General features: G+C 40.4%; 1 protein-coding gene across 1 annotated transcript; it reads right to left on the bottom strand.

The window, feature by feature from the left end:
• Positions 1–2,072: 2,072 nt before the first annotated feature.
• On the bottom strand, positions 2,073–15,950 carry LOC137914011 (PHD finger protein 24-like). Its single transcript, XM_068757630.1, has 8 exons — positions 15,528–15,950; positions 13,943–14,128; positions 8,573–8,651; positions 7,449–7,651; positions 5,915–6,081; positions 4,060–4,092; positions 2,872–2,949; positions 2,073–2,169 (listed from the first exon to the last, which is right to left on the bottom strand). Exons 1-8 carry the CDS (start codon positions 15,948–15,950, stop codon positions 2,073–2,075), a joined length of 1,266 nt encoding a protein of 421 aa, XP_068613731.1.
• Between the last annotated feature and the right edge of the window lie 10,040 nt (positions 15,951–25,990).

Raw genomic sequence — 25,990 nt, 5'->3', positions numbered from 1 at the left:
TCATGCCATTCAGGTGGCACGGTGGTGTAGTGGTTAGCGCTGTCGCCTCAAAACAAGTTCAAATCCTATCTGTGTGTAGTTTGTATGTTCTCCCTGTGTCCGTGTGGGTTTCTCCGGTTTCCTTCCACCTCCAAAAACAAGCAATTTGGATGAATTGATTCCTCCACATTGCATATAGTGTTTGAGCATGTGCGTGGATAGTTGTCTGTCACTGTGTCGCCCCGCAATGTGCTGGCGACGTGTCCCAGGTGTACCCCACCCATAGCAAGCTGTGATAGGCTCCAGCAACTCCCGTGACCCGCAAAGTGCAAAATCGGCAAGTAAGTGGATGGATGGATGTTAAAAAGGTCAATTGTAAATGAATGAGGACAAAGATCTCACTGGTTCCTTTAGAAAAAAAACTGAAAACAGAAAATGCACCACCTTATTCTTTTGTGTGTTGTAAATACTGGTGGATATTTAGGTAGTACTACAAAGTGGTCAGTGTTGGTGTGTTGTTCTTGCAACATACTCGTGTTTCAATGTTGCACTGTACTTGTATTGTGATGATACTGACAATAAAAAGCTTAATTAAAGAAGCTTAATTAAAAAAAATAATTATTGATTTGTCATAACTGATGCCATAGACACTATTTTTTAATTAGTTGTAAGTAGACAAACAATTATTATTTCATGCAAATGTGCAGAATTTACATAATTTGTGTTGAGAAAATATTCTTATATAGTATTATTATTATATAATAGTATAGTATTGTGGTAAATGTTGCAACTTAATTGTCCTATAGGCTTTTTGTTGTTTGTTGTTGTTTCTTTGTCGCCATTTATGATAATAAAAAATAAAGACATCAATATTTCCAAAAATAGAGAGTAAATGTTATGCATTTATTTCAGCACTGTGCCATACCATTCAGACGATCACGTTTCATTTCATCATCACATTTATTCACTAACACGACCTGAAATCGACCCTTCGTTACATGGCATGAACACTGCATGACGTTCCTCTTGTTACAGCATGTTTCAAGTGAGTCTGTGGGCAGTTTCCTGTGCATCTAAATTGTTATGAAACCTGTAACAATAAAGTTTCCATCATGTGTTATGCATATAAACAAATGACAAAATGCTTGCACAACTTCTCCAGATTGTCCTTTAGTAATATTGACACTCGAGCAGAAGTGGCAGATGACTCCACCTTTTAGCAAAGTGCAAGCTCTGGGCACAAACAGGAACATAATGTACGATATGGCAGTATATATACACAACACTTACTAGGGTTAGCTTCATTAATGTTCACTCCACATACCCTGTTCACACTTTAGAAGAACATCTTGGAAGTTAATGGGGGAAAACACAGGCTATATGGGTGGATACCGGAATAAATACAGTGTTTTAATGCATAACATTAATTTATACTGGTATGAATAGCAGTTCTCATATAATATGGTTTATGCAGATAGCTTTCATTCCTGTTTGGTATATGTTCTGATAATGGCAGTTGCAGTGCTAACCCCCTCCCATCAGCCCATCCACAAGTAAGAGTACCATTAAGGAATCTGTATGTGCCTCTGCGTAGCGTGATTGACAAGTCTGATGGTGAATAACAAAGAGTAACAGCCTGTCGCACTGATGCACACGTGGAGCGGTGTGTTATGTCGTCGGAAGGCCGTACAGAGCAGTCTAGATTTATTCAACGCAAGCTTGTCCCATTTTGTGCATGTCTACACTTCAAAGTTTCAGAAACACCTCTGACATCCTCATTCTACCTCTTGAACTTGTTTTAAGCCGTCAGGGTTTCGAGTCGGGGACCTGTGACAGCTGCTGTCACTTGCGTTATCGTTGTCAGTCTGTGTGTGCGTGTGTTGTGTTGTCAGTTTTCGTGGCCGTGGGGTTGATACAGAGGGGTAGAGATTCAGTCGATGGCATGATCTACATTATTTCTCAGTCCTCTTAGTTGATTTCCTCACATCACTGTGTCATCATGTCCGTCTTGCTCCACTCATCTGCATACGACGGGTACACCTTCCATCGCTCTCGCTCCCTCTCCCTGCTGGGCTGCAGCGGACCGTCCTGGACTATAGAGGCAAACGGATATGCATGGCAGAGCTATTGGGGCGTGCAGCCAAGATATAGATGGCACTCTCCTTTAAAAAGTCTGCCCAGGTCATCAGTCTGTGGAATAAACAGAGGGGTATATTTCCTAGTTAAATACAAATATTTATTGTTACTGTATAATTAAAATTAGGGGAATGGAAAAGGTGCTGTGGAGAGAGGTTGAGCAAACGAACCATGGAGCACTTCAGAAATAAAGTTCATAAAGGACAACAGTGAAATGTTAATAAAGTTTATATGCAAGAACAAAAGTGCTCCTTAACATAACCACAAAGAACAAATAATTTGATGATATTAGAGAAAGTAGAATGCGCAGATCCCAGTAGATCCAGATACTTTTGAGTTCTCTAAAAATGATTGCAAATTGTTGCAATATGAAATACGTGATATGTCTCTACTGTCTGGTGACAAATGTGAGCCAGAGGTCCATTGTAGGATGAGGAAAGCCTGGAGGGAGAATTGTGTTTCCAAGAACACAGCAGTTTGGGTCCTATAATTTTACTCCAAATTAATTCCATGAAATATTAATGCGTTTTGCACAAGTACGTCTCCAAGTTCATAAAGGCAATTTGTAGCCTGGTCCAGTGGGGGGGGGGGGGGGGGGGGGTCAGGATTTATGCTCACAAAGTGAACAAGTTTATGTAAATTTCCTTGCTGGTGTTAGCTTCATCCAACTGATATTTACAGCAAATCTGTTATAGTTAGTTTCTAATATTTTTTGCCCATGTCTTTTACGTACTCATAAATCCAGTGAAGACAAACCTGTTTTCATCAGTTTTGCTCCGTTCGCTGCCGGAGCTGGCTGGACTACTCTCGCACATGGGTCCAACGTGACTTATGCTGCACCAGAAGACAAAGAATAAAAACAGAAAAGCAGGAGTTCAATAGAATACTAGTAGTCACTGAAAGGAGAGGATGCCAAATTCTTATATAAAAATTTGCACTAAATTATTTCTTTACTCGCCTGTACCACTAATCTTTTTAAGTGCTTTTCCAGAGACGTGTCTCAGGGATCCTACAGATGCAGCTGTGCACGTGCACGCAATGAATTTAGTTTTGTTTTTGTTTTCAGGGGCTTTTCTGGCAGAGCTGTTTGAGACAGAAAAGAAGGATGCTGTCCTGCAGCATCTGTTTTTTATTTTGACCAAAGACTGGGACAGATATTTCATATGGTGTCTGGGAACTGTGTTAACTTGTGGAAAAAGGGTATACCGGTAATATGTGATCTCTAAGTATTTTAACAAGGCTGCTTCTAGGGGTATCGAGCCCCTCTCATTGACTTCCTCTGCAGCCAGGCAGCATTTGCTGATGAGCTCCTGAAATCGGGCAGGTGGTGTTTCAGTATGAACCTAGATTACTTCTACATTTATATAAGTTCTTTTTTTTAGCGTTCAGTCAGGTAGAGGCTCTTATGAGGATTCTTTTGAATGATGTGGAGAAAAAAAAGTCTTATCTCTCTCACGCTGAAACTTGATAATGACTATAATCCAGCTAGCAAAGAGTAGCGTCATGCCTCATTCAATATTTCCTTTTTAATGAGCATGGCTGGCTTTTAGTGTTATGCATGGACCTGATGTGCACTCACATGCTTCACGTCCACAGTGTCCACTTATAGTGATAAGTGAGGCTTTTAAAGCAAAGCTCTCCCAAAGAGATCAGAAGGATCTCTTTTTGATTCCTGTAATCAGAGGCCAGTGTGATTCGATTCATGCCTCCATGTAACAAGTCCTAATCAGAGGAAGGGCTCACATTATGCGCGTTGCATTTCATTCAGGGAAGCATGACACTTTGATTGCTGTGTATTTAGAACGAGTTCAGATATGTAGACTGAGGGTTAGATTACAAGTAAAATCTAAATCGAGGAGTTGTCTGAAAATACTTGGAGGTTTGCGGAGAACTCAAGGGTGTTGACGTGAGGATGACAGCCATGCAGGTCTGAGTCACACTCACCCACAATTCATAGGAGAGCAGATTCCCATGAGTCTGTGGGGAATGCCAATTGTTGCATGGGTGACAGTGATGAAATGGCACAGCACAGGAGATGAGTCAGCACAAGAGGTTATAAGCAGTAGCAAACACATTCACATGCATGCAGTCACATGACACTCTCTGAGGTGGTGGAGGAGCCACACAAATCTGAAATACTTCATTTATTTCATACTTTGGTGGTCCACTTCATTCAAAAGAGGAATGTGTCTAATTGACTACATTTGTTCGTAGTCACCACTTACTACAAATTCTGACATCACGTACAAAACATATGACAAGTTGTTAAACTGTGATGTAGCAGTGCATGAGTAACTAAAAAGGATGAAGCGTGATGAAAGTCTACAGAACCACAGATACAATACTGTCTTGTATCTTTTTGCTTTGTCTAAGCCCTGTTGCTAAACATGAACAGATCTCAGGCCAAACACAGCACAGCCTGAAAAGTCTTCGAAAATGCATTCCGACAAAAAGTAAATGGCTTTGTCAATCCAGTAACGGACAGTTTATTAATTGCAGAAAGGCAATCATACTCTGCCTCCAAATGGAGGGCATTAAGTGCTTGCCAACATCCTGACTAGCAGTGCAAAATGCATCATCAAATGAAACGTATTAATATAATATAGATCTGGCTGAATTTACTCTTTCTTCACATGTTGTGATAATTTCAATATGTTTCCCAGAAGCAAATATTCTGTGATAATCCTTGTTTCCTTTATTGCCAAATCCAATGCCTCTCATTCAACTTAATTAACATTGACTTCCCTGTCATTATTCTGCATGCAAAGTGTGATGGAGTGTAAATAGTGTGAAGTATGCCTGTTGTATATTCCTCCTCCATCTCCAAAGATAATAACAGTTTGCTCATTTGCATACAAAAACGAAACGCATTTAAAATAAAAACTAAAACTAAAAAACACGCAATTTAGGTCCAGTTCATTATTGAAAATGAGAATTAGTTCTCACTTAACTTACTTGGTTAAATAAAGGTAAAATTCAAATTAATAAAAAGTTCAAGAAGACAATGTGTATCTCCTGAAAGGGGGTTATCAATATATATATATATATATATTATTAATAATCCCATTGAAGTCTATCAATAGCAACATATTATTAATTTCAATTGATAAATATCCCTTAAACTTGCTGCCCTTACGATGCAACTTTTGCATTTATAACCACAACTTTAAGATCTTTAGACAACTAGTGAGTGAGAAACTAAATAATGAAGTTAGGGTCCAGACAGATGGAACAGACCAGAGTTCAATATATTCCGATTGTTTTCATGTTACCATGGAATCCAAGTTAAGGTATGCATGATTATCACTTAAAAGGTGGGCCTGTAAAACAGAGAAGGGACGCATTTCAAAAGCCGCAGCAACCTAAAATGTTGACAAGGGGACACATGTCCAGTGAAGTACGTTTGTGTGTTTGTGTTGATGTTGGGGAAAAAAATGACAATCATTTTTTTCATCCCTGACAATTAAAGTGGTGTATGATCTGCAAAAAATAAAATAACAAATGTTTACTGCGCTCTATATTTTTGAACCTAGATTTTGTCCATAACATGCATATTAGAAAACAAAACACATTCATATCTTGCCTCTAATCATATCTTTTCCCAGAGGAGGCAAACTTTTTTTATTTTTCATGACTGTTACAATTTGCATACAGATGAAACCCTAACTCCCCCCAAAATGTCTGCAGGACTTTATGCAGATGTTTTACTGTTAGTCTGAAAATAGAATATGTTAGACTGGTTTTGAGTCTTACTACTTACTGACTCAGTCATGGCTGGATTTGTCTGTGGTGTGCTCACCTCACATTGCAGGACTGTGAGTCTTTGCTGAGCTTCTGGAACCAGGACTGCTGGGCCTGGCGCCATTCTGCTCTTGAAATCATGCCATCTCGATCCAGGCCCAGACTCAGGAACACTGATCGTGCGTTGTCTCTCTCCTTGGCAGTTAACAGGCGCATCATTGAGTTCTAGAAATAAATGTTTTATTTAAGTAATACATTTGCCTGGATGTCCTCCTTTTATCATATAATGTTTTTTTCATCTGCATTTCAGTGCTGTAATTTAGACTTTTACTTAAACTTTTTCAAGTATATTATCACATGTTTGACATAATTAGCAAGCAATGCTTTACCCCATGTCACCCCGGAGTCACAAATTGCAAATCGTAAAATGAATCTGCAAAGCCAAAAACATATAGTATTTAAGCTGCTGTCAGGGCATCAAATGCAATAAAGGAGAGTAATTCGGGGACACAAGCCAATTTTCTTTGGATCTACAAGAGGAAGGGTTGATTTTACCAGACACCCCACCTGGCAGGCTGGAAGATACCGTTCATCAAAACACAAAACTGATTGTAGATTATTTACACATCATATGAAATATATGCAGAAATATCATGCAGCATTAAGCTCAGAAGTCTAGTCTTTTTCAGAACTGCAATACTTTATAGGTCATTTATGACTGTGTCCGCTACAATGAATGAAACAACATAAACAAAATTCAAAATTCATTGGAACGTAGTTCAACATATTTCATGTTGATTACCAATGCAGACATCCATTATCCGGCTGCTGCTTAAAACTCAAGCAAACATTTTTGTCAGCAAATTGAATGAATCCTGTCCGAGGTCGTGCTGTCCGTAATTCTAACAGACAATGCTACGTGTTCATGGGTTCTAAGCCTCCCTTCATAATGTGCAAGAATAACCCCAAATCCTTGTATTCCTACATAGTTTACACTTAATGTAGTTCTGCAACACAGATGCACTTGAGAATTACCATTTTTCCAGTGTGCTAAATACAGTAATAACTTGACATATGAGCATAATTTGTTCCTGGACCGAGCTCGTAACTCAAATCACTAAAGTACGTAGACACTTTATACCGTAATTGTACCTTACCCGTACACAAACTTAGATATAATTAGTTCTGCCTTTGGAAGGCTTTGTGTCCTTATTAGCATCGTTCTGTTTGAGAATTGTACATATTGTCGATACACTCCACTCAGTGATGCCAAATCACTCAAAGCGCTCGTGTGTCGAGGTATTACTGTACTGTTATAGGAATACTGTGAGTTGTATCTGAAATATATACAACATGTGTATTCATTCTATATATACTTTCAGATGCCATCCATCAGTGTCACACTGATTATTCGGCATCAGCAGCATTTATCGGGCATCTACCTGTCATCATTTTGTGTTCAAATGTAAACAAGGCCACGGCAACTGAGACATGCAGACAGTTACATGTATGAACATAATACTGATTCAGTTGTATGAGGCATAGTCACAACGTAAGTGTCACAAATCGTGCAGTCTGCGCATGGGATTTACCTCTGAGCGAAACTTCCTCAAGACCGCCAGTGTTTCAAAGCACAGGAAGTCCGACCATTCAATGTGGCCCTTCTTCTCGGGATCCAGCGCTGCAAACTGAGCCATTACTTCCTCCTCTTGCTCATCGGTCAGGTCTTTATCAAACTGCTGCTTGGATACAAAGTGGCGGTACTGAAGCAGCTCATCTGACACCAGGCATGACTCTACAGCAGCAAGGAACAATTCATCACATCAGATCTAATTAGTTGCTGTGCAGTCTTCCAGAAATAATTACCTTATGGTGACTCATTCTCAACAATGGCACGGGGCCACCTCTCACTGATTGCCCCCGCCAGCCCCCCCCCCCAAGCTATGGAAAAATGCCACACACTGAGGAGGAGATAGGCGGGAGGAGCAATGATGGTTAATTCTACGTACATGTAGTATAGCTCTCTGTCAGGTCGAGTACTTGTTCACCAGTGACCTTGTCTCTGCTCCCCAATGGAGGTTGTAAGAGTGCAGAAATAGAGGTTGCCTCCGAACAAATTAATTTAGTGTCAACAGATGTAGAGCAATTGACAGGAGAATGTAAGAAGTCAAGACTGTCGGTTAAGCAGAACGTGGTCCTCAAAACATCTTTTGAAATGGATTCATTCTGGTTCCAACGGCCGAGCTGAGCTGTGAGTCTGACACAATCAGACCGTTTTCACGTGCATTTGTTAAAGTTTCTCTGCACTCATTAATAATGTAATTTTAAAAAGCAAGTGACATCACAAATAGTTTGTTTCAAATTAGCATTTATCATGCAAAAGTAAACATGTTCTGCTTCATATATTCTGCAGGGAGGGGTAGCGGCCATTTAATGTATTTTAATATATAATAATTGCACATTATATAAAAGCGAATGTTTTATTCCATCTCCTACTGAATATCTATTTCTTCTCCACTTAATTTTCACTTTTGTTCTGTATGTAAAACTGCGAGGCCGCGCTGTCATGCTGTAAGCTAATGCGAGCATGCTAACTAATGCGATGAGACTAATAGGCATTAACGGCTACCAGCTTGTATTTAAGTGGCAAACCAATTTAAATTGCCATTTACAGTAGCAATGTCTTATTTTCTAACTTTACTTTACGGTGACTCACCCGGGATGATCTTGCACTGCTTGAAGGTCTCCATTAGGCTGTACATCTCCTCCTCTGTTAGGAGCAGATTCAGATTATCCTGCAGGAAATGGAAAGGCGACGGCAGAGAATTTCATTTTACGAGAAACAGAAGACGTAATCATTAATTTAGTCAAATGGTGCATGACATAAATGTGATCTAATTATCTAGAGTCAGCCCTAGATGTGCTTCCTACAATTATTCATAAACATACAATGTAATGGATTGCGATGTCAGCAACTATTACATATTCCATGTTATTCAATAAAGGTTTTTTAGTTCATTTCAATTAAGGTTTGAGTGTTTTATATTCAGCATAACAATTTTTTTTTATGTGTACATGATTACAAAAGCTCAATCAATGTTATTATGTCATATGTTTCATGCCAGCATCACATGTATGTCCATCCATCCATCCATCCATCCATCTTCATCCGCTTATCCCGGGGCTGGGTCACGGGGGCAGCAGCCTAAGCAGGGAAGCCCAGACTTCCTTCTCCCCGGCCACTTCCTCTAGCTCTTCCGGGGGGATCCCGAGGCGTTCCCAGGCCAGCCGAGAGACATAGTCTCTCCAGCGTGTCCTGGGTCTTCCCCGTGGTCTCCTCCCGGTGGGACGTGCCCTGAACACCTCACCGGGGAGGCGTCCAGGAGGTATCCTGAATAGATGCCCGAGCCACCTCATCTGGCTCCTCTCAACGCGGAGGAGCAGCGGCTCTACTCCGAGCTCCTCCCGGATGACTGAGCTTCTCACCCTATCTCTAAGGGAGAGCCCAGCCACCCTACGGAGGAAGCTCATTTCAGCCGCTTGTACCCGCGATCTCGTTCTTTCGGTCACTACCCAAAGCTCGTGACCATAGGTGAGGGTAGGAACAAAGTTCGACCGGTAAATGGAGAGCTTCGCCTTTCGGCTCAGCTCTCTCTTGCTCTCAAGAGAAAGCACATGTATGTGAATGAATCAAACACCGTATTTATACATTTCCAATACTTTTCCAGAATCTGTGGTTAGATGAATAGCAAGCACTTCGGATAAGGTTTGGGAAAATGTTACCATTCATCTTTCATCCTAATGTGTCATATTCATGGATGTACAGCCATAATAAAAAAAAAAATTAAAGTTCTTTAAAAGAAACAAAAAGTTTATTTCATCTATATTTACATATGGCCAGGTCAAAATGTAATAATGTGTATTTAATTGCTGCTATGGAAATTGAAAGCCATCCAATCACATTAATGTGATAAAATATGCATGGATATCAGAAAATCCACAAATAGGGATAAAAAAAACCCACAAGAAATATTGATTTTAATATTTATATTTTTGTGTAAATTATTTATGAAACTTTAATGATCTCTATGGTGACTGTTGGTTAGTTAACTCCAGTTTGTTTACGTTACCCTCAATTATGGTTACAATCGATCAATACTTTCTAAAAATCTCATTATGAACTCTAAATGAATATTTGCAGCACCATGTAGAGAGAGCGTGTCGGACAGCAAACGACGGGGCGTTCGAAGACGCTCCGTCACACCAATCATTGAATTTCATCGAGCTCAGGTTTCCTTTCCAGAATATGTGACTATGACAAATTGCAAACAAAAACACGGTAGCAGTAATTACTGCTAAATAAGGGGAAGTATGAAATAAATAAAACCAGAAGTTCAGTGATCAAACTTAGATTACCCTCGTCCACACACTGACTCTGTATTGGGTCCACACCCATCCCCAACTTTCACTGCATATTAAAGTTTAATTCGCCGCAATCGAAGAAGGCCACTTGGCCTCATTAAAGCAGCCACTGGGAAGCGGACACATGTCCCAGCAAGCTGTGCGTGTCCTGCTGCATTTCTTCAACCTGCCAACAAGATTACAGCAAAGTAGTTGTTAACACCATGAATCAAGGGTTCATGCCGTATGAGCATGTTTGCTTATTTCCTGCAACGCCTCTTCCGTTTTTGACCATTAAGGACTGAGCTATTCATATTAATATGGACCCACACAGTACCGGACATGAGCCTCAACCAGGATAATAGACTCACATCCTGTCTGTATCTCTCCGGCATGTGATGTGGATGCAGGCTGGGACACCATGTCCTTGTTTAAGTTTTAATGTGTCATTGCAGAAGACTGGAATTGTTACTGGAATGTGTCTCAGCTAAGCAAGAGTTACAGCCACACAACAACAAAAGCCATTGAATGGGGATTTATATCAAGAAAGGAGTTCGTAAAAAAATCCCCCACATCTGTCCTGGGAAGAATTTTACAATCTTGAGATTCAATCTTTGAACTTCCAGGCCTCACTTGCTCAAAATGTCATTTCCAAGAACTTTTGGGGAAGAGTTTGAGAATCCTTATATAGTACGTATCAATATATCTAAATATGTTATTCTAAAACTGGAAAAGCACTCAGAGAGTGCAAACCTCAACCAAGCAGTTCATCCCCCTCATAATTAAAGAAAATGTTCAACATTTTGCATGATAGTTGAGAGAGTGTGTTTTTGCTTATGTGGACTTCTGAAATGGTTTGTTATGTAATATCAGACCCCTTTATGGCTGTGATTTTTGGTCAGTGAATTAAATGCATATTTGACAAGATTTTTTTTTATTATTATTATTACAAAGCCTCCATTATAAGTAAACGTAAAAATCCAGATTTCTTTGTATCCAGATGGATATTTTAATGGGATCTAAACTAGACCCATCTTCAGATTTTTTTTCCCACCAAGATCCATCCAGCAGTTTTTCCTTAATCCTGCTAACAAACAAACAGACAGACAAACAGCATCAAAAACATAACCTCCTTGGCGGAGGATCAACAAGAAAGTGCATTCTCATACTGTGTGGGAAGCACAATTCTTTTTGTTTTAATCTGTTGCAGCCCTCTATGTGTTTCCCTTTGTCACATCAACTATCTGTCACAGGTGCTAAGATGATTACCTCCGCTGAGGCGGACAGACAAACTCATTTGTTTGTCTGTCCTTCTGTTGGCAAGATAGCTCAAAAGGTTCAGGATGGATCTTAATGAAATTTTCAGGAAATTGTGACATTTTGGTGATGATCAAGGAGAGATCCTGGATTATGGATCAGTTTGAAATTTGTGGTAACATTGCAGTCAATGGAGCTTTAAAATTTGTTCATTAATGTCTCAGTTGATTATTGACCAATGTTTATGGAATTTGACACAATCATGTAGGGTGGGGGCCTCTATCTCACAACTGCATTTAATCTGGATTTTTAATTTCATTGTTTTTACTTCAATTTAAACCAAAATATTAAACCTAAATGTCTCCAAGTCAAACCCATATACACTTTAGAGATAAATCTTTTAAGGGTCACTTAAAATACTTAAGCGTTGATACTTCGCTGTATTCCCAGAACCATATTGCAGATAATAGGCACATAGTATCGATTGACCAGAGCTGAAAAGCAAAATGCGGACTATCTACCGGTATTCATTACAATAGACATAGATGGGGTGAAAAACAAATGACTCTTTTTTTCCATGTCAATGAAACATGTAGCAAGACTCCTTCAAATGCACTTTTTAACAGGCACGCATTGGTTGGTCCAGAACTGTCAGCACAAGCTCAAGCAGAAGCCACGAGGTCATTTATGATCCATATCCCTGTTGCATATGATTGGCTGCCACTGAAACATTCACCCAGCAGTTTGCTTAGAAGGGCTGACTGTAAATTCACTTTCAAGGAAACTTGGTCCGTCTGCCAGCAGAAGTCTCCGGTGCCTATATGTAAAAGTAAATGTCAGTCGCAACAGAAGGGGGGATTTGTAACAGCTGAATGATGTCTGCTGACAAATAAGCTTAGAATTCACAATTTAAAGAACATCTCTCTCCCGCTTCCTTTCTCTGAATCGTCTTCTTTCGCTCACATTCACACGCATTGAAAAAGGAAGTTGAAGAAGGAGCCAAAAAAAAAGATTGTGCGAGAACGTCACCCTGGCAAAGCAATTTCACTTCGAAAAAAATCTGTCGAAAGCCAGCAAAGCCCCTCCTCCACTCTGAAGGGTCCTCCAGCAAAAGCGCCCTTCAGCTGTTTATGCCTCGATTAAAACAGACTTGTATTAGGCCTCAAACAGTGCGACGCTCACCAGAGAGACATCAGCTTTGTCAACGGTCTGGAATTCCTGATGAGAAGCCAAGTGTTTGTTGCAATGAAGATAACGGGAATTACAGCTGTGCAGCACAAAAGCTGCCATCATACATGCAACATGGACATAAAATCAGCAGCAACAGACGAGTACTGGAAGCCGAAGAGCCCAGTGCTGAAAAACCACTCGATCCGTGACCTTCCAAAAAAAAAACAGCAATAAGAGAAAATATTGCAGTTTTTTTTTTCTTTAGCAATATCTAAAGTTTTGAACACAACTTAATAACAACTGTTGTATTAACAAGCTGTGGCGAATTGACTTAAAGGCAGATCATTCACCATGACAACTGTCACTGACAGCTTTAGCTAATTAGAGCTGTCTAACACTTAGAGGAAGCAGAGCCTCTGTTTGTGATATTAGCTCCACTTGAGTGGGTTTTTTTTTTTGCGGTGACTTGGGGAATCTGCCATGAAAAGAATGTGTTGTATTGTTATTATGCTCCTCTCAAGTCCGTGTCTTTATATTTATGCTTAGCCAGGGATATTTTTGTGAATTAACTTCTTCCTGTATCACGTTATTGTATTTGTCAAAGAGAAATAAAAAAAAAGATTGGCTCTGTCTGGCAGGCAACTCAGCGTTCGACATCTGTGAAACAAGCCGTATGAATCCATACGTCATAATTTAAAGCTTGAAGTCTTTGGAAGTCTGAATTTGATTTGTGGCCTTTAATTAAAATAAGGTGTGATGTCATGTTTCAATGTCCAGATTGAGGTTTTTATCTTAACTATTTATAAGATATTACATCTAATGAGCATATATTATTAAATACTGTGCACATTTAAATGTGCATTAATGTAAAGAGACCAGTCAGATTATCGGTAACTATAATAAAAAAAATTGTTGAGCTCTAAAGTAGTTTTTAATAACCAGAACAACTTTTTTCTCTTTTTGAAAATTCATTACCATATTCTTAATTTGTGTGTTTTTGGACCACCACAACTTCCTTACATTAAACTGATGCATTAAACGTCTCTGTATGTGTCACAAAGCTAAATCATTTCATGGAATCCGTTAAAGGAAAAGCACAACTCCAAATAAAGTCTCAATATAGATATTGATTAAATATTGCACCAAATGTTCCTCGAAACCTAGTTCATTTTTTTTAGAATGAATCTGCATTTGTTAATCCAACATTAATTTATTTGTATTCATCATTAAAGAGTGCAAGTGGGATGAACAGACTTACACAATAGTAGCAGCTCCAGCCGATAACATCGTGGGCTGCGTCTCGCATCTCCTGCAGGGCCTCGGCACGCAAGTAGCCAAGCTCCCTCAGGCAGCCATCATGGAACACCCGGGTGCAGATCCTGCAGGGGTACAGGTCATCGGCCGTCCACACCTCACACACGTCGCACATCTCATCACTGGGTGGCTGACAGAAGATTAAAATTGCATCATTTAGAATCTTATTTTGGGGGGCAGTTTGAGGATTACTCTCATGTCCATCGAGGATGGAATAGACAGGTGACCCTTACCATCAGTGGTGTGTGTGTGGCTTGATGGTATGGTGGGATTGCTGTCTTATAATGTATCAGCGGTTCAGTGCTGTGTTCTTTGTTCAGATGTACAGATATAATCACATAGAGACTAATACCCATGGCTTTGTCCAAATGGCCCATTGTCCCACATTGTCTCCCTAACTTTCTCCATTTACATCCAGAATAAATTCAGATGTCAAACCCATAAAATGACAGCAGGAGGCTTGACTGGTAAACCATGGAAACACATTTCCATTTACCATCCACACACTGTTTTATTTGTTTTAATCTGTCAGTGCTGTAGCAGCAGCTTGACAGCTGCACACATAAGACATATGAGACCTTTGCAAATCTCTCCAGCCAGCGTTCATCTTATAATCATAACCCATTTCATGTGCATCCATCTTCAGTACAAGGGCAAGACGCAAACATCATAGTCAAAGGCAAAATAATATCTTGGGTTATGCTTTGTGGCAAAGGTAATAAACGTCTAGGATGGGGTAACATCATAAAGATGACGCTGACAAATTAAGCGACCCTACAAGCCTGATGCTCACACATTAAGAAAGAGCAAACTACACAAAAAGCATCTGGGTCAGTAACATCCAGAAGGTTGGGATTGCAATTATACAAAATAAATTCCCTTGAAGTCTGTCTCTTTAAAGGAAAAATCTATTCTCTAGTAATCTTAGATTACGATTCATGCAACATTTAAAAAAAATACCCCCCCCCCCCCCCCCAAATATATATATATACACATGAAATAAAAATCCGTAGATCGATACTTTTATTTCTGCACCTCTCAGGAAAATGTAACTGCGATAGCAAGTGAGACTGTGAGACAATGTTTACACTTTGCCAAATAGACAACCTGATGGTGTCAGCGCTCCTGTTAACTCCCACCCCTGTCGTCAGTGTGGCCCTGCATATAGCCAGCCGGAGCCGCCCGCCCACAGGTGCCATGCTGTGAAGAGTCCTTGTACACAACAACACATCTCTCAGCGTACGAGGAGATAAAGAGGCTTGCAGAAAACTACTTCAAACTCGTACTTTCTCACCTTCAACAACGGTGTTTAGATAACGCCCGTTTTCACCCTTGCTGGAACGCTTTATCAAAATGTCTATCCTTAGTGAGGAAAAGAGACGATATTCTGCTGTTGCCATGGAGATTGTTGACATGCCTGAGACACTCTTTAATTTTAAAATGTGAGGATTTTTAGTGTTACATCAAAAAAGGAGTTCAAATATTAAGTCCTTACTGAGTTAATGAGGAAAAATGGAATTGTTTCATACCTGCTCTTTCTTCTCCAGCTCCACCTCTACAGGCTGATCATCATCGGCTTCCCTTTTGGGCCGCACAAATGCAGGTGGTGTGAGCTGATGGCTCTTGTCAAGGTCTTCAGGCTCAACTCCTTTCCCATCTCGTAATCTGGACCAAGCCTCCTGGTTGGCCTTACACTCAACCCTGGCTGGCGCTGAGGCCTGCTGGGAGGTTGAAGGACATGCACTATTGTTCGTCTCCTCTTTCTCCTCCTGCTCTCTGGTCTTTTCATCAACACTGGCCGATGGTTTGGCAGGGCCATTGCCTTCCTCCACCTCACTGTCTGCCTGTTTAGCCGGGGGATAACGGTCTTTAACTCCCGATTGGAAGGCAGACACGACGGCGTTGCATTTCTGCACCTTCTCCACCTGTTTCTTTGACATTAGCACTCCCATGGCTGCAGACATATGGAAAGAGAAAGAAGCAGAAGAGATTTACTCTAATAAGCTGCATTAAAATCGACACTGGCCAACAGCAGCACAATTATCCAAGATCCTCCAAGGTCCTTGAAAGCATTTTTTGTCATTTTGACTAATTCACTGGTGCCAAATATTTAATCAATAAAAGTAATTCAAAAACATCACTGAGTATTATATTGATAAGATAAATGCCAAACCTTAGCCAGTCTGATACACAGCCAGTCTGTGCTAACTGTTCAAATTACAGCTCACACACTTAACCTGTATATTTACCAAGTAGCTGCAGACCACTTAACCCAAGAAATAGCATGTGTTGAACGATTTGGGTTTGTTATAACCAGTTCTCTGGTGGGTTGATTTCTCCATTTGATATATTTTGATGCAACTGATAAATGAGACACAGCTCCAAGAAGTAGGACACTAAATATTGGCATTACACCTTGATGTTTGTACTTCTAAATGTGTCACTAATTGCTTCCATATCTCTGAGTTTTATGCAATATGGCAAACATGCCTTAAGCGGGGATATGAATATTTAATCCCGGTGTTTTATGTTATCTATAAAGCAGGCCTGTGATTAAGGATAACACTGTTAAATATTAGTAGTTATTTAATGCAAGATGCCCCAGACACCTAGGTTAATGGGTGTATGTCCCCAGTAGGATGAGGTTTGGTGCCTGCTTACATCCCAATCCAATGCAGCTGAATGGAATTTTGATTTGTGGTGCTCACGGTGCAAAAGACCAGCAGTGTGTCTTCTGAGGAACAATCGCTTCGATTGCCCAGCACGCTACATCTCCCGGACTCTCCAGTCACCCTCTCCTCCCATCACAACATGGAGGGCACTTCATCAAAGGCCTCCACATACCCCCCCCCCCCCCATCTGCATCCAGGAGCAAGATGTGCACACACAGTTCATGAAGCTGAACCCCCACAAAGCTGCTGGGCCGGACAATATTTCCCCCTCCATCCTGAAACACTGCCACTGAGCTGACTCCTCTCTTCACGGGCATTTTTAACACCTTCCTGGAGTCATGTCATGCAAGCCTGCTTTAAATCCAATTTAAATCCAATTCTCATAAGAGCTCTGATCTTATGCTGAACAAGTCATTTACATTTTCCCAACAAATATTTTTTTTAATTTGTCATAGATTCCTTCTTGCATGACCTTGTTTTCAAAGGTCAACCTTGTCAACCTGCATGGGAGTGGGAAACATCACCTGCTTCCTGCTTGGGAAATTAACCTCCATGATTGTGTCAAGAGGCCAGATTTTGCTCAGATATCAGGGAATACCTCAAGAGTAAGCATTTGCTGTGTGTGCATATAAAACATGTGCCTCATTTGAATTCCACAGTAGAGTTTTCATGCACAGCATCAATCACCTCAACTTGCTGAGCTCAGCCAGCTGTGGATATTTGATATCATCTGTCTTCTCTTCTGACTGTTAGGCAAATTAAATGATTTATGGTAAGATCGGCTTTATTAATCCCAGTGGAGGAAAATAACTTCACTCTTGTTGCATATTTTACGTTTTTATGTTATTTTATAGTCTTTAAAGTCTTGATTGGGTTTTTTTTAGGAATAATGCGGCAACACATCAATCTATGAGCAACTCCTGACCAAACTACGTTATGTGAAATCATATACCATTAAATGTGGTGCATTATCACAGAGCTTTGAAAAACTATATATATAAAAATTGACTTAGTTCTCATTTTGCACTTAAGTGAGACACAACCGTGAATTCTGGTATTGAAAAACATGCATCTATAATGGTTTGAAGTTGATTACATGGTACTTATGGGACATATGTCTTGGCTCTACAATGCAACCCCATCCATCCATGGTCCTCGTAAGTGCTTGTGTGAAATTCTATCCCATTTATCTGAAGTAATATGGGACTCATTCCCACTCTCCTCTACCCAGGCTCTAATTGTCAAGGCTTATGTTGTCAGGCTGCTGGTGAACTCATGCTTCATAGCGTGTGGAAGATAAAACAGTTATTTAAAAAGAGGCATTATTGTACAACTAAATCATGAGGTTCGAGTGGAGAGTTAGTCCTGCACTGAATATCTATCTGGAGTCTCTCTCAAGAATGAGGTCAAAGATAATGCTGGTTAGAGCATTGCACTCTTGCAGTGCAAAGTAATTCATTATAAAACATGATGTCCCAGTATTGAATTTGCAACATGAGCACACTGAATAAACAATGAATAACAATGCAAAGGACAATAGAAATTGTAAACATGAGTTCCAGTGAGATGGCAACTGTATTTTTCCCCAGTGCCTTGGAATAGAGAAAGGGGCTCAGAATTAAACAGTATTTCCCTCCATGCATTTTCTTGGATGGATGGATAGACTTATCCACCTTGTGGGTCATGGGTGTTGCTGGAGCCTATCCTAGCTGACTACGGGCGAGAGGCGGGGTACACCCCGGATGTGCCACATGTGTCTCACAGAGACAGACGCACACACTCACACCTACTCACACCTTGGAGTAATCAAAACACCCAAATGTCATGTTTTTGGAGGTGGGTAGAAACCGGAGGAAACCCACACAGACACAGTGAGAACATAAAAACTCCACACAGGTAGGAATCAAACCGAGCATCTTCTTGCTGTGAGGCAACAGCTCTACAGATGATGCAACTGTGCAGGCAGTAAGATACTGCAAAGGCCAGAGCACTATTTAGGTTGACCTATAATAAATAGCCTATTTAGTTTTATTATTTTATTTAATTTTGTTTGTGGCTGTTCACTTTTATTTAATTTATATTAGATGCCAGTTAATTAAACGTTCATCAGAACATCGCCAAAGTCAGGAAGATTGTACCTAAATGAATTGGGATTTATGTCTGTACAACATTGCATTACAATCCAGCGCCTGTCTGGATCAAATCGGTCCACAGAGACTGACTGGCATGGAAATGACAAACTAGCACTAGCTTGGATGATGTTAAAACCTGCTAAATACATAAGAATTATCTTTGCCGAAGATTCCAAACAGCTCATAAATGCACTGCAAAATAACACACCACAATACATGTTGCTACCATCATTATTATGGCTTTTATATCTGACCTTCCCATCCTGGCTCAGTATAGTGCTGGCACAGAGACGGTGGCAGCTTTTAGATGCCTTCAAGGATCATCCATCTCTTTGCAGTTTGTATACTTTTCACTTGTCTAAAGGCAAAGACTCAAACTAATACTTGTCACAGTTGGATCCTAAACTGTGCAGTGCAGATAATGGACCGTACAATATTAAATGAGATAATCAACAGTAAACAAATTGCACTTTAATGGCCGGAAAAGTGAATAGGCTTCAAAAACAGCAGGGGGATGAATCAGTAGCAATAACAAATAAAGTAAATGCTATTAAAAGCCTGAATGTCTACAATCTGTCAGATAAATGCCAGCAACAAACAACACACATTTCATTATCCTAAAAAAAACAAGTACTCATAATTTGAAAATGAATACTATTTTCTTAAATATAGAACAAACAAAAAAATAAGCTATATATAGATCAACAAAGCAAAGATAGAATAATGGTTTGCATCAACCAGAGCAGGAAGCAAAGCCACTGCTGATGAGGACATAGGCGACCTTGTCATTTTCAGGTTAAATTATGAATTTTAAATAAGGGTGTTGTGTTCTTTTTCTCTCTGCACAAGTTGATTCTGACACAAATAGGTCAGTGATTGCCTTTGATACTTCAGTTTATTATAAAGCATTAAGAAGGATGCCACTTGGGTGCCTTTGCAAGTCTGAGATCCAACAGCTTCTGACTGAAGGCCTGTCAAATTGCTCAACCCCTTTTTCTGCCGGACTGACAGCAATATTTGCGCAGCTCAACATGTGCGTGAACTCCACGCTCAAGAGAGACACTGCTGAAGTATTTGTTTTTCATCCGTAACTGCACATTAGTATTTTCAGCAAATACATGCTATTTTGCATGTCAGTACAACAGCTTAGCAGAACTTGAGTCTTATTTTTGCAGGTTTGCTCATGATTATTAATTATTTGTAAGACAAAATGAAGACAAACAGTTTTAAACAAAATAATTCTGAGAGTGTAAACCTCTGCAAAGGCAGCTCATTTTCCCCACGATGTCATTGAACTTGAAAGCAGCAATCCAAAAATAGTTTTGCCCTTATACTATGACTCCTTGATTTGTCCATGAATAATCATCCCTTGCATCCCCACAACTTGCATACCTACGTACCTTCCTATATGTATGCATACATCTACCCATAAAATGCACCTACAGACATTTATACTACAAAAGTCATACGTGAAATGGCAGGAGAAAATGCCGCCGCTGCCACACTCTGCCCTGCCATCATCATAACCACTGATGGAAGTGATCAAATGAACACTTGTTCTTGCTCAAAGTGGAAACTTTTGTGGCTAGGTGCAGTAAAGAACAGCCAGGAACTATCGATCGCCTGGCAGATATGTTTTTCAAGTAGAATAAACAGCGTTCTTTTTATGCACCGTGTAACGGAGACTCTCCAATCACATCTGTATAATCAAATCCAGTTCCACTGATCTGGTGCTGCAGGCTAGGATCCCTCTTGGATGTCTATTCTATGTTCTAGAAAAGAAAGTTCAATATGCATCTGACCCATACTGTCATACAGCTCTTACTATTAATGCAAAAAAATAAGAAAACCACTAACAGACTACACTACGACACCAGAGATGTCAAAAATTTTAAGTGAGTCTGTGAATGAAATACTTTATGAATCACAAGAACCTATCCATTGGTCTATAAAACATGTCTTAGTATTGAACAAAACGTTCAATTTAACCCATGTCAGGATGTCACTTGGTTGTCGATCGCTACCATAAAAAAAAGTTAGACAATTACTCAGTAATACATTTTATATATTGTTTCTTATTTTGTGACTTTTATCCTTATACAACCTCTTTTATTTGACAACTGTCATTCAGCCAGGCTCCCAGATTGCAGCGATTAATTTCTTGAGCGCGAGATAATAATACAACAAATGGCTAAACTAGACATATAATGTGGCAAATGGAACACGTTTCTTCAATTGCCAAATTTATTTACAAAAAAGATCCCTCTGAGGCCCAAATTCACCCTTCACATTATGTTTTGAAGGCAATAAAATTGGACAAAGATCGGATGAACTGCCTCAGGCTTGACATTCACTGTGAGCAGCTGCCTCTCCAGCTTTGCTCTCTTTCCGAACCCCTCTGAATGATTTAAATGCCCCAGGATAAAAAAAGATCTGGACCAAGAGAAGGAAAACAGGGACACTCCTTGGGGCAGAACCTGCCATATGTGACTGAGAAAATGTTTTTCTCTCAAGCTGCAAGAGAATATTCTCTTTAAAATGGGAAAGCAGATCAGTGAGTTCCACATCATAGTTTACGGGACAAGGTCTACATTACAACTACTCGCCTCATTCAAATCTCAGAGAGACGTATACAAAGAAGTCAAGCAATGATTTTCCTATTTTTCCAAATGATTTTAACATACTTGATTCAATCTGGCTTAGGCTCATATTTCATGTCAGCGAGAGGACGATCATGAAGCTCTGAGGAGCATCTTGGTTTAGTTAAAGATTGACAATTTGTTATGCAGGTGGCACCAAAGTGCTTTTAAACCCTTTTGTAGATGGTTGACGGTCCACTCATTTCTTCAACAACACCAGACAATGGACCAAGTCTCCATAAGCAGTGCCTTTATGAAGCATCAATTCCACATGAAGTCATTTTCTGAATGTTATACATCGCTGACAAATGAGAAGAAATAAATGGTGGTGGATCTATATCTTGTCACACAGCCTGGTGGGAAGCACTATGCTGAAACAGGATATTAATCTTTAGCTAGAATTGGATCCATTGACTCCTGAAAACAGAAGTGTGTATTAAATGCCAAAAGGGACAGCCTCGCGTGAAAATTAGTATTCAGTCTCTGTTCCCCAAAGTGTCACCGTGGAGGTGTTATTGAGGTCGACAGGAGATCATATAACAGCCATGTCTCATTTTATGAGGGGGGGGGGGGGGGGGGAGCCTCCCACTCCTGAGAAATATTAACCAGTCAACCAGTCTAAAGTCAATACTTTTGTTGAGACATATTATTCTTACCTGTAGAATTGTTGTAAGATGTTTTTGCAGGGAGAATATCTGAGCGGATATTGATCTGAGATGTCACACAAGATCACAGTGATTATGTGTGAGGGAGCCGTTAAACCATTTTGTTGCTTGGGCTTGAAAGATGGGCATATAACATAAACAAATGTTGATGTTTTGTCCATCATTGATTAAAAAAAAAAAGAATTTCAGTAGAAAGAGTTGCTTTTCTGGGGTTAAATGTTTCAGCACAATAAGTTGACATTCAAATTGTTCTCAATATGTTTAAAAATATTTTGTCATTTCAACTTTGTTCTGGACTAAAGTGCAAAGGACAGAAATCTGTATCTGGATTTGCACACATTCCTTTCCTAAAAGGATTTGGATGTCACTGCTGTGTGACTAGAATCCCAACCAGCCCTGCTTTACAGTCCTTGTTTTGCAGCTAGAGGAAGGGGCGTTCTTTTTTTTTTTTTGAATGGGAGCTCCACAAAGCACGCCTTTTCATGGGAATAACCCCCCCCACCCTTTAGCTGAAGATCTCACCCACGGACCGGGGAAGCAAAGACCTAGAACGAATTAGCTAACGAGTTCTCCCTGATCCATGTGGTGGTGAGTGAGTGGAATCAATAAGAGTCATTCAAACCATTTTAAAGCATGCATGTAGATGCATCTGGACACACGGAGCTAAAAGCATGAGCAGGGCTCTCGAGCTTTGTCCTGTCTTGTCAGCACTAGTGAGAGAAAAATACTGCTATATGCATATAACATCTCTCTCTCTCGCTCTCTCCCTCTTTTTCTCTCTCTCTATTTCTTTCTTTGCCTCCTCCATCGCCCTAAACACAAATGCATTCTCTACCATCCAATAGCGCAAACAAATGCACTTGAGTGATTCAAATTCAGCTTGTGGACAGACCCTAAAGTAAAAGTGCCTAAATGGAGATGGAATGTAGATCTCAAAGCGTCGTTAGACTGGAGACATCAGGCGCTGCCAGGCAGAGAAGCCTGTGCCAGCCCAAGGATAATCTGACAATAACCACTGAGCAGGAAGCAGTGAAGCAGCTTGGGCTGCAGGGCTCTGTCACAGACTGAGGAGCAGGACGAAATGTGCTTGTTTGTGGATGTATTTGGGTTAGAGCATAACAACAAGCGGATTGAAAGCTGAGGCGGACCGAGGGTTTAATGGATAGCATCGCTCCCTTGCGGGACAGCGCTGGGAAAGTGCAGCAGAGCAGCTGAGGACAGAGCGATCCACGCAGTACGGCTAATGCAGCGAGCAGCATTCAGTTGACAATGACCCATCCATGCCATCAGTTGCAGATGTAGATCTCTAACTGACACAACTTACAGTGTAAGTGCCAGAAAAAGTCTGGAGCTTGAATGGGTTTTCTAGAATGACGTGCATCCACCCATCAGCTCCGTAGATTGTTCCAAAAGAAAAACTACAACATGAGGGAAGCAGCTAAAGCCATCCAGGTTAGCGACTCGTGTAGTTTGATAACAACCATTCACACCCATGTGAATGATGACCTAAATATGCATCCCATGCAAGCCATCTGTAATGAGGATTCCCAGCATATCCATATTTGCAACATAAAAAAAATAAAGAGAGAATGAATACTGCACATTTTGTTATATAACACAGACGGCAGTTAGAAAAGCAGGCTACCAGGGGACTCACCGTAAAAACTGAAAGGCTACGATCTCACTTTGTCTTTTCTGTGTCTCAAGCCCGGCCGTCCAGCATGGCAAGACTTTGCTCGAATGAAGTAAGTGCTCCTTTACGTGCAGCCCTGCAGGGAGATAAATGGCACGGCAGTTTATCAGTCCTTCCTTCCCCCCCCTCACGGTCCCACAGAGAAAATTCACAGTCGGAAGCGGCTTCCCATTCGAGAGGAATAGAGACTTCTCCCGGACCCGTGGACAGCTCCAGTGCTGAAATCTTTTTGTTTCCTTTTCACCTCCCCACGCTCCTCCTCCCTGATCTACTCCCTCAGCATTCAAGGAGAGGCAGCACAGCAGCCTGCTGGCAGCGGAGGCAGGAGGAGAGCTTGGTGCAGGCTCACAGACGGCCACTGAAGTCAAATCAAGCTTTATCAACCGTCATATTTGAAGCCGCCCTCCTCTCCCGGCAGCCCATGCGAGGAGGTCCTAATTCTTTTTGTTTGATAACCTGTAGACGCCTCAGTAGTTGCCCTGGAACGTATTGATTAGCTGGATCACCAGGGGTCTGCAGTTTCCAGAATAATGAAGTGAAGAAAGATGATTCTTCAGTGGCAAAGTGTTTCACCTTCATAGATTAGATGAGGCATGCAGTTTGGGTTCAGTCACATTTCACTCACATCAGAAATGTTCAGATGTTCAGAAATTAGAACATTTGTTACATGAAGTTATGTCGCGGATGCAAACCTGAAAGATCGATAAAAAGATGGAAATCCCAATATTTAATTTTAGCTAGTTTTATTGTTTATAAATCCTGTTTGTGATTCTCACAACTGCAAACAATTCATAAAACATGCGTTTTTAGTAAACGATAATTAAAATAATTATTGATTTGGTGTCATTCATGTGACTATCATTACAATAATCCTTCCAATCTAATACACAATGGGCACAAATGACCAAATTACCTTTGTTGTACAAAAATACACAGCTATAAATCAGGCACTATCTTGAAATTACCTTCTGCAAAAGTTCCTTGACATTAAACAGCATTGTTTAATTTGTATATGAGGTGTGATAACTAAAAGCTGAGTCAGTGTCAATGAAAGGCAAGTCATCCAGTGTCTGTCAAGCAGGAAGTATGCTTAATGTATGAACGACTGCACGCACCATGTTTCGCTATGTTGTTCCATAAACTGCTGGTTCAAAAGGAAATACATACATTTTTAATGAAGGCGTAAGTGCACATGGACCCATTGGTCTCGAGGTGCTTGGCTTCTTTTCTCGGGGGGGGGGGGGGGGGGATTGTCAGCTGCGGTATGTCACAGGGGTAACCCGACCCCTGATTTTCCTGCAGTCACCTTTGCGCAACACAATGGTAGAAGTTTAGTATGGTAACCTAAAACAACCTACCGGCACTTCTTGTCCAATGAAAATATGGTTTTGGAACTATATTATGTTGCGCAACTGGAGTCCCAGCATGTCATTGAGAAATATATACTATCCACAGGGCAACAAACGTCAGCCACAATCAATGCATTGCCAATACTTTAGTTGGCGATGACATTTATCAAAATCAACAATAAAGAATAAGATCATAAGATCACAGTGGTGCTTTAACAAGTCTATATTGGAGTATTGGGGTAAACTCAATATAGTTTGCAGTACAAACAAAACTGCACAGTCCACAGTAAATTCTTCTTGTCCTGGCCAAAGTAGGCTGTTTGCTGTCAGTGGACATGAAAACAGTTGCCAGGAAGCATATTAGACATTCACAAAATGGCATCTTCATTGCTTTCAGCCAGCGTTGCCCAAATACCAATACCGCTGTCTGGAGCCCATATTCATTGGTGAAACGGTCATTGCATCCTAACTTAGACAGCGTTCGGTTTGCTATCTGCAAGAGAAAGTGCAGCATTGCAGCACTAGGCTTGTTTCCAAGTTTTAAAAAAATATATATAAATTACGTGCCAAGTGTTCTAAGTAGCTTTGGATAAACTATATGAATGTAGGTCAAGATTTTACTTTTTGCCAGCAGCACAAAATGTACAAAGTGAAATGACTCAGAGTGAGTCAGTGATTTTGGAAACAGGATGTTGTCCGTCCACCGAATCAGAAGCCATCAACGGTATATTCCAATCTATACTATATTTCCATTGACTAAGCAAAGAAAATATTTTTTACTTTGCCTTTGATTGGGTGTGCAACATACAAAAGAAAATCTCTACCTTTACAATTTCTGACAA

The sequence above is a fragment of the Brachionichthys hirsutus genome, unplaced genomic scaffold (genome assembly GCF_040956055.1).
Source record: "Brachionichthys hirsutus isolate HB-005 unplaced genomic scaffold, CSIRO-AGI_Bhir_v1 contig_647, whole genome shotgun sequence".
Classification (NCBI taxonomy): Eukaryota; Metazoa; Chordata; class Actinopteri; order Lophiiformes; family Brachionichthyidae; genus Brachionichthys; species Brachionichthys hirsutus.
This window is presented reverse-complemented; position numbering and strand designations above follow the sequence as displayed.